Source organism: Curcuma longa, chromosome 2 (genome assembly GCF_044706935.1).
Source record: "Curcuma longa cultivar G26 ecotype Majalengka, Jawa Barat chromosome 2, ITB_CL_G26_1.1, whole genome shotgun sequence".
NCBI lineage: Eukaryota > Viridiplantae > Streptophyta > Magnoliopsida > Zingiberales > Zingiberaceae > Curcuma > Curcuma longa.
In genome coordinates, this window is record NC_133862.1 from 7,979,537 (window position 1) to 7,995,422 (window position 15,886).

Here is a 15,886-nt window from a genome sequence, read left to right on the forward strand (position 1 = left end):
TATATTTACCCTAACCTTATATTAAATCAGTGATGCAATTAGTTGAGAGTAAAAGGGCCAATTCATGCAAAGTTGATCGATTCAAAAATCGAAAAGGATACAATTTGCTAAAATTACAAATTAAAGGGAGCAAGTTGAAAAGGATACAATTTGCTCTAGTGACCCAACTTCATCATTTTGTGTAGAGGAGGAATGGAAGTTGTAAGTTTTATTTGTCAAACAAAGTTTTTGCTAAGTCTCGAGATTGAACGCAATCGTATCTTTCGTTCGGTATACAAATTTGATAGATTTTGCGGCTGAGGATCATATGAACTCGGCGAGTGTCGTGTTGAGAAGGTAGTCGGACAGCAAGCTGTTCAACTTCTCCGAGGGGTGGACCGAGTCGAAGAAGGCATACTGATTGGCATCAGGGCAAGTGTAAGGGGTCCATTTGTTGCACAAGAAGCTCACCTCCAACTCGCCTGTTCCACAGCATCCTTGCACAGCATTCTCAAACCCTACAATCACAACATTATCAATGTAGTTCGGGATCACCGATTTCGCGAACCGTAGCTCAATCCGATCGATCGAACAGTTGCGACTAAAGAATCCATCATTTGTGCCAACACAATTTGATACATAATTTTGTGTCAAAACTCTAACATGAAAATACATGCGAATAATATTTTATAAGAAACTCCCTTATATAAAAAATGTTATTTTTAAAAATTATATAATAAGAATTATTTTAATAAATTTAAAATTAATTTGTATTTTAACATTTAAATTTTATTTTGTAATAATTTGAAAAATAAATAGATAATTGTTTAATATTGAGTGTGTGTATTTGAACGGTCGGATCTGAGCTGAAAACTCACCATATGATCTGGGGTTTTGGATGACGTCAGCGACAAAATCGTACAGTGGCGCAAACCTCAGCCTCAGCCCCGGAAGCTCCCCGTCCAGCCTCGCCACCGCCGCCTCCAGCCTGTCGTTGAACCCCCGCGCCGCCGCGCTGTGCTCTTCCGAGCACCCCCCTCCGCCGCCGGTGAGCCTCTCCACGGGCAGGCAGCCGATGGGGGCCAGCCCCACGAAGACGATCTTGCGGGCCCCGAGCGCGTGCAACGCGGCCACGAACTCCGCCACCCCCGCCGCCAGGAACTCTCCGAACTCCCACACCGTGAACTGCTTGCTCCGCTCGGTCGCCATCGGGAAGTAGTTCACAATGTAGTCGTTGGTCCCGATGCTGACCAAGTACAGCGCCTCCCCCACGATCGCCTCCGCCTCCGCCGCCCCAAAATGCGCCGCCAGCCGGCTCTTGTACTCCCTGAACAGCTCCACCTCCTCCATCAGCGGAATCACCGACTACCAATGAATCGATCAATTAAAAATCTCATTTTTATGAAGGGGAAAAAAAAAAAAGAAAAGCAACGAGGGAACGGCGGATCATATTACGAGGAGCTGAGACGTGGCGGGGTCGAGGCCGGTGCCGGCGGAGGCGAAGGAGACGCCGGAGGCGAGGCGCTGGATGGGGAGGGAGGGGTCGAGGTAAGGGGGAACAGTGGGCGGTAGGCCGAGGGAGGAGGAGATGAAGTCGGTGGAGAGGCGGCCGTTGCAGAAGCGTCCGGTGGGGATGTTTCCGGGGAAATCACGGCCGTAGGGGGGAAAGTTGGCCTTGAGTGGTGTGAGGAGGAAGTCGTTGTTGCCGGGGTCGACGGTGGAGTCGCCGAAGACGATGACGGCCGGAATGCGGCCGGCGGCGCAGCCGAAGAGGAAGAAGAGGACGAAGAGGTTGACAGCCATGGGCACGGTACGTCTTCTTTGTTGGACCAATGCTTTTGGAATCTGGTAGACCTGTCCTTTATATACAACTTGCATTCTTATGGAAACAATAGAAATTATTGAGATGGTAAAAAAAAAAAAAAAAGAGAGACAAATCTAAATTAAACATGTCAATTTAATTAAAAAGTAATGCAATATTATAATTTAACAATAAGATTTGTTGTCTAGTGGATTCTGTATGCACGTGAACTTTTGTTTGCTTGCCTAGATTTTTATGTGTTCTTGTAGTATTTGAGCTGGGATTGAATTCAAACAAAGTAAATGGGTTAACATCAATATACAGACAACAATAACTCTGAAAATATTCACGAACAACAAAATAGATTAACCATTTAAAAATTTATTGATTCAATCTACTAAACATTAACCACTGATACATTGATGTTGATATAGAGTCTTCAAGCTAAAGCAAGATTAAAAGATGTTCCAACAGTTCTTAATTAGTATGTGTTCTTTTTATGATTTATTATCGTCCTGTATCTCTCTGTGTTTCACAAAAATTAGAAACTGAGAGACCGACTGTCATAAACGCTCATCTACATTGTATTAAACCCATTCCACAATTGCAATAGATCACTAAAAGCAACAGCTAAACTCAATTAGCTCATCAGTAATGAGACAGCATTGATAACAGGCATGGCAAAAACTTGTTCATCAATAATCTCACTCATTTAGAGTCGATGCAGATAAAAAATTGTATGTGTATAAATTTAACAGCAGTTTTGAAGTATCACTTACATAAATTGGATGTAATGGAAACAGGATGGCTGGGTAGCTGATGCATATCCATAGCAGAGCTTCAAGCATACATGAGCAAGTGACTACAAGTTGATCGACATGAAATTAGAATGTAATTACATGAGCAATACATAAGATAAAAGTTCAAGAAATTTTCAAAAGGAAAGCTTGCAAACTAGAGAGTCGATCAGAAATTGATTCTTCAAAAAGTTAAAAATACGAATTTTAGGAGTAGTTCTTCACTTTGAAGCTCAACATGGATGACTGAGGAGAAATAACAATTACATATAGATCAAAACTTGTTTTAGCAGGTTCATACAGACCAAGCATTAGAAAGCTCCTAATTTTCACAAAATCTGAATGCCCAACTAGTTAAACAATTATACCACTCAAAATCGAACCTAGAATGAGGGAAAATGCCACATTTTGCATACAAAACAACTGTTTTTTCGTCGATACGACACAGAAAGATAATGGAAAGCGAATGGAAAATACCGATATAGATCAAATTGCATCAGCACGAAGTTGTGCCTTTTCTCATTGATCTGCATAAGCAAAACCATAAAAGCAAATGCTCGAGCATAGAAAGGATGGCGGCACAGTTGCAGGAGATGGTAGATCGAGAGGGCGGACGGGAAGGAACGCTGGGCGTGCTTGAATTCGGGAACGGGGAAGGACTCGTTGGAAGAAGGTGCATCCAGAGGACGAAGCTACGCGTCGCCATTGGATCCGAGCGCAAAGAAGGAGGGCTGCGACGCTGGAGGAGGACGGCGACGGAGGAGGAGACGGCGCCGAAGGAGGACAAGGACAATGGGCCGGAGTGGCATTGACTTACATTAAGCCCAATTAATAAGAGGCCCAATTTTTAAACGAGGCCCAATTTACAAAAAAACCCCATAATTTTACAATGTATACCATTCTATTTTTTATATAAAAAAATAACTTCAAGAAATATACTTTACCCTTTGAATTATACACAATTTTGTATTGAGTTCTATAGATGTTTTATACTTTATACCTTAAAGTATGCACATATTATTATTACCTTCATTTTTTTATATAATTAATCCTAAGAGTAAACAGTCTTTCCCCCTAATTTGCCTATTAAATAAATATAGATATCATTTATACACACTCACTTTCATTTATTGAACTTTAGAAAAAAGGCCACCTCTAAATATGAACATAATATTATTATCTTCATTTCTAAATTAAATAGAAAGCATGTGTGTGCATGGAGATCTACAAAACTTGCACACATAGAAACTCCCAAGGGAGATTGGAGGTGTCTTGTCTTTGTCTTCACAAGGAGACAAACTAAAGCAAGCAAAAATAATGAAGGAGACTAAGTTGACATGCATGATTGAAACATGGGATATCTCTTCACCTTTATATATATTCCTTCTCTCCTTTTCACTCCACCACCAACCTCAACATCACAAGATCAAGAGACTCCAAGCAAAGCAAAGCAAAGCAATATAATTAAAGAGACTCCCCTTTTCCCTAACACACTCATCTTCCCCACTATGCACAACAAGTTCATATAGACTACCTAAAAAGCCCCATTATCTTTAAACTACAAAAAAAAAAAACATATATATATATATATATAAAAGAATGTGTGAGTTTGTATGTATGTTCTTTCACTGTGAATCTACAACTTAATACTTCCATTTGGATCATCCTAAACAACTGCTAAGTAGCAACAAGTGCATGCATGAGATGAGGAAATCCTGAAGAGATGTTTGGTGAGAGCAAAACATGGATGTTTCTTTGTCCACCACTATGGCATTGCAATTTATTATTATTTGATTAATAACTAATTAAATAAGTTGGATGATAAATATGACTGTGTTTCTAGGTACACACATTCTGGATCATGCTCCCAAAGCTCTCTAAAGTCACGACATGAAGATTCTTTCTCTCTTACTTCTGCTTCTCTTCCATTGGAAGATGTGCAAGTGCAAAAGTATAGGTTTGGTGTTATCTAAGTGGGGAATATTGCAGTGGCCATGCATGCATGCATGCGCAATTAAGTTTTGCATGAACCACTGTGCAGTAATTATTCATTCGAACTATATTTTGTGTAAAGAAATGGCAGATAGTTCTGAACATGTAGGTTCGTACCTCAACTTGCATGATTATAATTATTAATATTGCCCCTCACATGAACTTCTCTGCTTCCCATTTGCATGCCTGCTTATTTATGCCTTATATAAAACCCTAGAAAGTAGCACTTCTCCAGTTCCAGTACATGCTATACTCTCTTTTTTATCTTCTTCTTTGTATATATATCACCATTCTCCTGTTTCGATCTTAATTTACAGCACAGACAGTTTGCTCCTTTCAGAGCTTTCTCCTAGAAGAAACTCTTCATGAAATGAAGAAAGAGATCTATCTATCTATCTATCTATATATATATATATATATATATATATTGATTGAGTAGGCTGAAGATGTAAGCAGCGATATTGGTGAGGTTCAATCCGATGATTGACTTACAAACAATGGTAAGCCCTTCTCAGATTGAGCCGCGCCAATATCACTATACTTGAGCACATCTTCTCTTCATTCATTTATCTCTTTAATTAAGATTGCATATTTGTTTGATAACTGAAGTTAGTGTTTATTGCTTCAGATATAATTAGATCATTATTTATCGAAGTTAATCTACATCATTAGCTTTGATCATTGTGTTGGTTAATATAATATGACAGAGGAAGAGGAAGGAATACTGCACCTTTGATCAAAACAGGCAAGTATAGTTCATTTTGATTTCCAGCAAATTAGGTATGACTTGAATTTTCTGATTGTTTTTGTTTTTCAATTATATATGAAGCAATAGTAATATATGTGATATTTTGCCCTAAAACTCGATATATTTATCTGTCTTTTATCTCATGCAACAAGCCATTGAAGACAATATATATACATAGGCCATTAGTGTGGAGAGTTCTTTGCACTTAAAGTTAATTAATAAACAAGTTCATTTCATGCATAATCTCTTAGTTATTCTTTTTACCTTTCTCTATTTTTTCCCTAGTTCAGTCATGCAAATTATGCATAAGGAATTAATTCTCCATTTCATATTGTATGTTACTCCACCTTCTGGTTCTTAAAGGACCATTAACAAGATCTTACTAAACATTTTAATTATGATTAGTTGTTAGTTAATTATCATAAACGAATTCAGGAATATTTTCAATTAATGGGCAAATGTGTTTGCATAAATTCTACTAAGATCATGAAGGACATGCACAGAAATTTAGTGAAAAAAAAATTCTAAAATTGCCCAACTATATTGTTTTACATCAAAGTTATTTCCATTGAGGAAATTAACAACTTGTATAAATTTGGTGTCGCCTATGATACAACTCTATCTAGTGATTTCTGCTAATTTTTTCTGACTTTATCTTGTGACTTTCTCAGTCTTGGGTAAGAAGGCCATCGACTGTCAGAATCTTCATTGTGCTAAGTTAAAGATAGACTAGAACCAACTCTACCACAATCTCTATTCTTGTGTTTCTCCTCATTTTTAACATGTACTTTTGAACCAGCTTGTGAATTCAAGGGGAGGAAATTAATTAAAGATAAATTTTCAGGTCTGGAAAATAAAAAAGGAAGTGGAAAGCTTTGCAAATTCAATAGAAATGAAGAATATGCGCAAACAATAATATAGTTTGTAGAGCCTCACATCCTGTGTTGGTTCGTTGATATTGTTCTCCTATTTCTCCTTTTCTTTGTTGATTCTTGATTAGGAGAAACGTGCCTGATAAAATGGAGCTGCACAAGAAGAAGAAAGGGTAAAAGAAAAACAGCTACATTAAGGCCAACATAACTGAGCACAGCTTATATAATAACAACACCCATTTGATGAACCGATCGATTACAGAAGCAATCCAGTTAGTAATTACTGAATATTGAGACATAATAACTAAGAGATGCATATATATATCTTCTCAAAAGCAACCAAGAAGTAAGGAAGTCTTGCATAGTCAGTGAAACAACAACAGATCGACATGAAGGTGCTCACATGAAACAACAACAGATATTCAGTGAAACAACTAAGAGATTGTATTACTAATAATTCATAGGTATTTTAAATTGAGACAAAGGTCCTCACATGAAATAATGGTTTTAGAATCTAACTGAGAACAACGGAAAAATTTCATAGTGGAGAGGTTGAAAAATCATTCCATTAGGTAGATTAGAATGATGAGATATCTGAGTACTGAGCACAGCAGATAGACTAATCTGTCAAAGAAATATTGAAATTTCAATAAGTAAATGACCTCAATCAAGCAATTATATAACACTCCTTCGAAATATTCTCATGGTTTGATGGAATTTAAGTATATGTAGGAGTTCCGTAAATCAAAATTGGCTTCTTCCTTATATAAGTAAACACTAACACCTAGCAAACTTAATAGAACTCTTCCATTTCCCCCTTGAGTTTGTATGTTGGTGCTAATCGAGAGTAGTTGTAGCAAAAACTCAGTCTCATGCCTAAGTTGCGGATTTTTTTTTTTCCTTTTGACTAGTATAGATTACAATCACTCCAACAATTTTCAGCATTCTGTATTTAGATTTACTGAATGTTTCCAGTTCAGCAAGTATTTAGAACTTGGAACAACTAATGACACCTAGATAGTCTACATTAGTTAAATTGTTGTTTGTTTCAAATCCAGAGGAAAACACTGAAGTGATAAGATGCTCAGTTGAACTATGAATTGAACAAGTAGTGAAGCACTTGAATGAGGTGCACATTCACAATGAGGCAAACGTTTATACGAACAAACTAATGAACAACCAGTTGCAGTGCAGACCTGATCTCTTTCATTGATCCCAAAAGTTCGTAAACAAGCATTGTCATCCGTCGTGTCCATCCCAGGATAATTGGGGCCGGTCATAGCCAAAAGGAACACAAAAGCTCTAAATTACGATATGGAAAACAAGGAGCATAAAAGATCCATCTTTAATACAACCAAGGAACCTGGAACCCTAGGAAACCAGTCAGTCAATCGATCGAACATACCAGGGAACGGCGTCGCTTCCTTCCTCGTAAGAACTGTCCGAAGAGATCCTCGACTGCGTCCTTGAGTTCCCTAACGGAGGCCATCCTATCGACCTCCACATCCGCACAAAATCCAAACTTGATCGACCAAGTTAACCAAAAGAAAAAATCAAGGTGGGTCGGTGGGGAGGCGGAAATAGGTCGATCTGCTTCTCCGGAGGAATCCGACGAGAACTCCGGAAGAGGGGAAGGCGGCGCCGGCGGCGGAGGATTGCGGCGGTGTCCGCGGCATGACTCGGCTCTAACGGGTGGAAATAATACGTTGACATTGTCGTGTCAAATAAAATATTTTGAATTATTTTTGCGTATTTAACGTTTAAAAAACTATTTTAAAAAATTGACATTTAGTTTTTTTCTTATTGAATAAGGGCAATTTAGTCATTTGAAAGGAGAAACATTCCCTCTATTTTATTTTTTATTTTCTGAAAATTTATTTATTTATTTATTTAAATTTGAACTGGCGAATGCCTCGGAAAACATAACGATCGCTCGCTCGCCGAAGAAGACGACGAGTCGCCGGCGAAGGAAAAGATCGGCGCAACCCTGGCGATTGCCGTGCGATGCCAAGAGACGTCTCATGTTACGTGAAGCTGCTGCGGTCCCTCTCGCAGCCCGCCTTTGCCGGTGGCCGCTCCTCCCCCTCATCCGACGTCGGCGTCGGATCCCGTCAGAGAAGCAGTTCGTCCTATTTCCGCCTTCCCTCCGATCGAATCCTCCACCTCTCCGTCCTCAGACTGGACGGATCCTCCTTCGGTACTCCCCTTCCCTCCCGTTTTCTGCCCTCCTCCCCTTTTTCTTTCGGATTTGTCGACGATTTGTCTGTGTTTGCGCATGCATTGTGGGCAGATGTGCGAGTCGCGAGGACGGCGTCGGTTAGGGATCTCAAGGATGCAGTGGAGGATCTCTTTCGCGAGTTGCACGACCCCGAGGATGGGAAAGGTTCTATTTCTTGGTAAATGGAATCGGTTCATCTTTTTTTTCCCCCAAAACTAGGGTTCTTTCAGCAAATAACCCCCAAGATGGTTCCTTTATGTTTACTATCGTTTCCAAGTGCTGCGTTTTCAAAACTAGGGTTCGCTTAATCCAGTCCTAATGGCAGGTCTCATGTTTGGGGTCATTTTTGCTTATGCTACAAAGAACACAAGCTAACAGAAGACAAGACGCGTTTGAAGAACTTCCGAATCAACGATGGAGATCAGGTCCTCACCAAAACCTGTTCTCGCTTTCCTTCATCTGTAAATGCATTTTACGAATGCTTGTTCATCGTTACTGCAAGTCTCATCCTCTTCATTCTCGTTGAATTCCCGATGACAACAATCTCTCATTTTACGTAATCTCTTCGCTACTGCAAATCATCATTTTCATGGACAAAGCACTTCAACGCCATCCTCTGCTTCTTCACTATTGGATTTGTATTCTGTGGACACACAGCATTAATTTCTCATTGCTCCTCTAAAGATCGACGCTGACTATCTTCATATCATTAAATGCAAGCTCTAAATTCTTGGCTGAAATAGAATTGTTTCCTTTTGATGCAGCTGCATTTTATGAGACATCTTTCTCTCAATCAAGGATCAAACAAGAGGAAATCAAGCAATGCTAAAGCTGAACTGGACCGACAGCGAATGTGAGGCTCTAGAAGTCATACTTCTTCATGGTTGTTGATTTCGCGAGCAATGAAACAAATATCGTCCGTTGCTAACCTTGATTATTGTTTATCTTCTCTGGCTGAAGGTCACCAACAGGTTCAAAAGTTCAGGGGGAAGATTGTGAGGGAGTTGGTTCTAGTCCATTGGTAGACAAGAGCAATCAGAGTTTTGGCCGGATTGGATCAGTAGAACTGAAGTTGCGTCGTCTTTGTCTATTTCGCGGACGGTTTCGCTACTCGAAGCTGAGGACAACTCAGGTAACAAAAGTTTAGAGAGAAATCACCAACCAAAGCATTTCCTCAATGGAAATAATTTTGTCTTCTCGTAGCACTTTGCCAGTGCAAACAAAGATGTCAATATTAGTGGTAGTAGGTTTCTTTCGTTTCTTGCAATTGCTGAGGATGTTTGAATCTTTCTTGACCTTGTTTTGGTCGATCTCTTTAATCATTACATCTTTTAATAACTTTATGATCCTGATAACACCTGCAAAAACTCAAAAAAAAAGACCACATTAACACTCTGAACAGAATGAAATATGAGAATAAATCTTGATGAAATTGCATTTTTAGGCTGTAACAGTAAGGTAAAAGATTATATATCTGAGTGCATTGATGTGGTCATGACAGCAAAATACATAGTAGTCTCCAGCCAACGATCAGTCAAGGTAATTCATGATGCAATCTTAATAAAGACGATGATTTGAAGGGCCAATATGTACAAAATGAAAGCAGATCTTAGAATCATTAGCTTTTGCTGGCTTTCGGCTCGTGGCCTTCTATGAGACTCAAATGGATAGTCCATTGTAGGTTCAGAACCTAACAAGTTCTTTCCGAAACGGTTCCTTGCGGAATTGAAATCTGCACTTTCGTTATCTATCTTCCTCTTCAGTGAATTCAATCTCTCCAGCTCTTTCTCTTTAGTTTGTATCTCAGTTAATAATCCTTCTGCTTGAACCTACAACAGAAGGGATGGGAAAAACGGTAATGGGTACGATAATCAAACAATGTCTCTTGGAAACTAGAAGCTAGAAGGAACCTGCTTTGAAGTCAATTGTTCGATTATGCTGTGGAGTTGCTTCTCCAGTACCTTCTCTCTTTGAGCTGCAGACAAAAGAATCATCTTTGCATATATATTTGATTACTATGACCAAAGAAAGATTAAGAATCATGAGAAATGCCAATAACATGGAAATATGAGAAATCAAATATGAAGCTTTCCACACTTGAACATAGTTTTTAGCTATAGGCAGTAAATCTAATACAAAAAAGCTTAGTTTGGCTCACATATCAAATCATGAATGTCTAATGTGAGCAGTGGCAAACTCAGAGTTCATATTTTTGGTTAAAATTAAATTTTCAAATTTGTATTTTGGAGGTTCATCTTGCTTTATTGAATGGAGTCTGCAAAAAGCCTCTACAAAAATCATAAAAGATATGATACTTAACCTTACTTTCCAAAAGTCATTAGCTTAAAGGCATAGAATTAGAAACATCGAATAATGTTTCCCAATAATTAGCTTAAAGGCATAGAAAGACATTGAAAAAGACATATCTCTGAACATTCTTTAGTATTCTTGTGACTGGAAGTACCTGAAGTAGGCTTCTTTGAAGATTCTTGCTGAACCAACGCCCATTCACTCTCCAATCTCTGGATTGTCACTTCCATTGAAGCCTTCCAGAATAAGTAAATAGTATAAAATACTCGGTAATTATGTCATTTAGGCTCTATCAAAAGACAACTGAAACTTACCAACTCCCTTTTCTTCTCCTCTAGGTCATTTAGCTTAAAGTTTTCTGATGATTCTCTTTCAAGCTGAAACTTTTCTTGCCTAATGGAATCAGCTGACAAGGTATCATGTCGGTTCTTATCCTTGGAAACTAATGTTTTTTCCATCTCAGCTTTCAGATCCTGCTCTACTAACTCCATTTCCTGTTAAAGTATGAGTTAACGACTGTTGCTTCACAGGCTCAAGTAAATTTAGTGCAGATAACAACTAAGATAGTAATCTTAATGTTAGATGGTTCTGGAAACATATTTTTGTGGTATAGAATAATTTTATAAGGTGTAAAATTGACTAACTTTCTAAAAAATTAAACTACATGATATAAAACTTATTAATATGTTTTTAAAATCAATCATCTTCATAGCGAGTCAATTCGCGTGCCAATCCATTTATATATTGATGATATTTGAGTTCTCTATCTTAATTGTGTTTCAGGTAGGATCAAATCTAATATAGATTGTGTAAACAAATCTTCCACATTCCCATAAGTGTACAATCTTCAACCTGGATATTGCAGACATGAATCCTAGTAAAACAAAGAAGAAATTAATAGAAATGTAGTATAAATGTGCTAGTTTGAAAGCAATAACACATTCTATAGCTTCCAACTAGTTTGATAGCTAAGCACTACAGAATCAGATCAGTTCTTAGGAAGTCTTTAAAGACACAACTAATACTGTCTATCATTAGAGATTAGAACTGTTTTTGTTCACTGAATGTGATTTTAAAGTACATAAGCATCCCAAATAATTTGGCCAAGAATGAGATCTACGAAAAAGGATGAAGGAAAAGAAACAGTATGACCATGAATTGTGCATGCTCTAGCTACTTCCATATCACAGAAATAAGAACTGTTTTACAGAAAAGTAGGGAAGAACAAAGAACCTTGAGTTTACTTTGTAGACGGCTAGTCTCCTGCAATTTATCCTGGATCTTCTTTTGGCAATTAGATATTGCCTTTTCATATGCATCATTTTCTTCCTGAAGGGTCATCTCCCGAAGTTGTGCCTAGAGATTGTGCAAAAGAATGATTTGAAGAGGGAAACAACAATCAGAAGGTTGATCGTCTCAAAACGATAAGAACAGCTATAGCAACAAGTATAAATGTGCAGGATCTGTCTCCACATCTTCCTACAGATTTCGAAAAATTTACTATTTGGTAACTATTGTATTGGGATTATCTGGTAAGATCGCAGAGATTGGTGTACGCAAACAGGGGATCAAAATGTGTCTGCAACGGAGGAAGAAGAAGAAGAAGAGACCTGTTCTCGGGTGGTGGAGTGGGCGTTCAATTGGAGGGTGAGGGCGGCGTTGGAGGCGAGGGAGTGGGCATGGAGATCTGGGAGGCGCTGGGAGATGTGTGCGGGAGGGATCCTGAGCCGCAGGTCCTGGATCGACCGCCTCAGCGCCGCCGCCTTGGCGTCAAGCTCCGCCGCATACCCCTGCTGCTCCGCGGTGAACACCACAGGGATCCCCGCCTCCACTCCGCCGTCCCCCTGCCCGCTCCCTCCCACCACGTCCGCCGCCCACGCCAACAGCCCCGCCATCGCCTCTCCCCTTCTCTATCCCGAACTCAAACTGGTCCCTCTTCCCGATCCTCGAACTCAAACCACAAATCATAACCGGAAATCTACAATTTCTAGTCGACTTCGTCGACCTAACCAAGCTCTTCGATCTGGGGAGTCATTGCTATATGGTTCGACCTAACCAACGTCGAATTGGATCATAATTGAATCACTATTGTTATGATAGTAAGGAGTAGGTCACGGTTAGTCAAGTCTGAGAGCGACTATCGGGCTCAACAACACGAGTCATAGAGCCCGAATCGAGCCGAATCCTCCGACACCTCAACCCCGAGTCAAGTCTTGCAGGTCGAGTCGAGGGAATCGGGTCAGGACTTGATGGAAGTCCCCCGCAACAAGTCCGAATCCTCTCAATAGGGTTCTCCACTCTCGAATCAACCGAGCCGACTCCTCATCCTCACGCAAGGCCGGATCAAGTCTCATCCTCTCGAGCGCCTGGAGCCTAATCCCCTCGTCGAACCCATCAAGTCGATGCGGGGATCGAGTCGGATTCGCAAGGAAACATGCCCCTTTCAAGCCAATTCGGCTTCATACGAACATCACTTCCCGAGCCGGTTCGGATCCTCAAAGCAGCTTCCCTGACCGAGCCGAGTCAACCCACTCAGACGTAAGACATGCCGGCTCCCCGATTCCACCCTGGCCCAATATGGACTTTTCTCCTTTTCCAAACACCACTCCCCCATCATACGGCTGTGAATGTCCCCCTGCCATCTCTACAACCCATCATGGCAATACTCTGACAAATGTGCAAACATGACCTCTCAAATACAAGTCAACGAGGGGATATATGCTCTGAGTATACCATGCCCTCTGACACATTCATAATGATGATGAGACTCCGGTCATATCCGTGATGTGACATGACGTCCTAGACTTATATAAAAGGTTGGTTTTGTACTAAAGGGAGGTATGCAATCTCATTACTCTCGCTACTCTTTCTAGCTTTCTCTTTCCTCCTCCTTCATCCACTGACTTAAGCATCGGAATGGTCGTGTCAGGACAACCCCTGACCTTCCTTCTCACGGTTCTTGTAAGTACAAGTTCCAGAAGCTCCACGTTCCCTTTTCTGTTCAAATTCGCCTAAGTGTGGTGCTGAGAAAAGTTTGCGCATCTAGAAATGGATCTCAACAGGAACAACTATCCATCAATCTTAAGATCAAAATTCTCTGAATCTTCAAAACACTAATTTCTTCCCTAATATCTCTCAGATCTTCACTCACCAAACACAATTAGATCGCGACTATCAAAATTGTTCATGCCAGGATGTGGCAAATGGACAATGTCAGCATCTTGCGTGATTTATGTGCTCAAGATGTTGACATAAAGGCTAAAGCCCTAGCTGAACTGTCTTTGCTTCTTGAGGAACAGTGGCCACACTACGAATCTGTGACCAATCAAACCTTCCATTCAGAATCCATGGCATGCTGCAGAATGCAGAAACTGGATCGACGTTTACCTGATCGCATGCTTTCAGTCCTGAGAATATGCCGAGGATATAACTCACCAGCAATCGAGTGCTTCTTCCACTATACCTTCTCCACTCGCTTTCCTTCTCTGTAAATAGAGCTCCCTCGGTGCCAAAAGCTCAAGCGAGAAGAACAAGAAGAGGAGATGAGTTCCGCAGGATCAAAACCGTGGCACAGTCCGACTCCTTATCTCTTCGGAGGCATCACAGCAATGGCGATTCTGGTAGCCATGGCTCTCCTCGTCTTGCTCTGCTCCGATCGCAAGTCGCCCTCCGCTGACGGCGAGAGGCCGTCGGAGATCGCCGTGGCAGTGCAGCCTTCGGAGCCAAGGCTCGTGGTCGTAGTCATGGCCGGAGACAGCATTCCTTCTTTTGTAGCGACTCCTTGTAATCAGCGATCAGCTGTGATTTTATGAAATTTATGTGTTTTTCGATCTTTTGCGATTGGTTATGAAAATGTTCATCTTTATAATTATTGTTCCGGTTAGATATTGTAGATGGTCAAGCCATCAGTTAACGAACCGTCCAACGTAGGCAACCTTCGGATTGAGCGTGGGGGGCGGATGTTGAACCGAACCTGAAGCACACTTCAAAGAAGAGGTTAGAGCTCCGACAAGCCACTTCGACGCTCAAGTTAAGATTCCAATGAATGTAGTGTAAAACAAGAGAGAAAGTAGTATTAGCAGAGTTTTCGGGGTCGAATCTCGAATATGATGATGGGTTGGTTCATTTATAATCTGTATCCCTCCATGTCGAGTAGGGTGACGTCCTCCTAGCCGCCTGTAGCCGCCTACCGAAGAGGGAAATCTCTTCCGATAATCATTCTTTTTTGGCCTTATGTGCATAAAAAGGAGGCATTGGGAGGAATCAAGTCTGACAACTTTGCATTCCCTTTGACCTTACGCGTAGAAGAGGGGGTATCGAAGGAAATCGAGTCTGACAATCTGGTACTCCTTTTGACCTTATGCGCAGAACAAAGGGTATTAGAGGAGACCGAATCTGTAACTGCCACTGGAACGTTTTCCTGCTGGTATATTCTCCCACGGATGGCTGCCTGTAAGTGTAAAGTGTTGGTACGCCGAAGGCCTAGGGACGGGAATCCCAGATGAGGCGGAGCGAGGTGAGGTGGCCAAGAAGAGCCGCTTGAGATGGATGAGACATGTCCAAGATGGGACGACTGGGGTGACCGAGACAAGATATGTCTGAGACAAGACTAGCCGATGCGGCCTAGGGGGCCCAACTGGGTGGGTTAAAACTGAGCCCATGCGACACCCTTGGTATAGTCCGAGCCTACGATGCCGATTATCTCAACCTAATAGAATGGAGTTGGGTTCGTATTGACCTGCCTTACCACATCAATCGGAATCTTGACCCCCGTGTGACTTTTGACTTTCACCATATCGCCCTAATCTTCGACCTCCGTATGACTTCCAACGTTCGTCACGGCACCCGCATCAATAATCTCTCAGATTTAAAACCTACCACAGCAAAAATTGCATCCGTTAGTCAACCACAGAAGTGATTTGTGGACAGCGAGTAGCAGAGCAAGATGTTTTAGCAAGCAATGTTAGAAATCAATCCACGCGTCGCATAGTTCTTCATAATCGTATGCTTGAAGCCACTTTTCCGGGAGCTGTCAGGGAAAGCAAAGCCAAGTGTAGAAGAGTTTAATTGTTAAAGGCGTGTGTGATTAAAATTAATTGTTTCATCTTTTCCTTAAATACACACATTATAAATACTTTCAGTTGCTGGTTCCACGCTACAAATGAACAA

General features: G+C 40.8%; 3 protein-coding genes across 3 annotated transcripts; 1 reads left to right on the forward strand and 2 right to left on the reverse strand.

The window, feature by feature from the left end:
• Positions 1–73: 73 nt before the first annotated feature.
• Positions 74–2,609, reverse strand: LOC141822199 (GDSL esterase/lipase At2g42990-like). Its single transcript, XM_074709634.1, has 4 exons — positions 2,560–2,609; positions 1,435–1,833; positions 858–1,344; positions 74–497 (listed from the first exon to the last, which is right to left on the reverse strand). The coding sequence occupies exons 2-4, from the start codon at positions 1,780–1,782 to the stop codon at positions 304–306; spliced, it is 1,029 nt and encodes a 342-aa protein (XP_074565735.1). The 5' UTR covers positions 1,783–1,833; positions 2,560–2,609; the 3' UTR covers positions 74–303.
• A 5,584-nt stretch (positions 2,610–8,193) lies between these two features.
• On the forward strand, positions 8,194–9,554 carry LOC141816106 (uncharacterized). The gene is made up of 5 exons (XM_074703944.1): positions 8,194–8,386; positions 8,480–8,585; positions 8,733–8,832; positions 9,172–9,260; positions 9,368–9,554. The coding sequence occupies exons 1-5, from the start codon at positions 8,194–8,196 to the stop codon at positions 9,552–9,554; spliced, it is 675 nt and encodes a 224-aa protein (XP_074560045.1).
• Positions 9,555–9,830: 276 nt separating this feature from the next.
• On the reverse strand, positions 9,831–12,612 carry LOC141822209 (uncharacterized). The gene is made up of 6 exons (XM_074709646.1): positions 12,328–12,612; positions 11,951–12,073; positions 11,032–11,211; positions 10,872–10,953; positions 10,318–10,382; positions 9,831–10,236 (listed from the first exon to the last, which is right to left on the reverse strand). The coding sequence occupies exons 1-6, from the start codon at positions 12,610–12,612 to the stop codon at positions 9,952–9,954; spliced, it is 1,020 nt and encodes a 339-aa protein (XP_074565747.1). The 3' UTR covers positions 9,831–9,951.
• Positions 12,613–15,886: the final 3,274 nt, after the last annotated feature.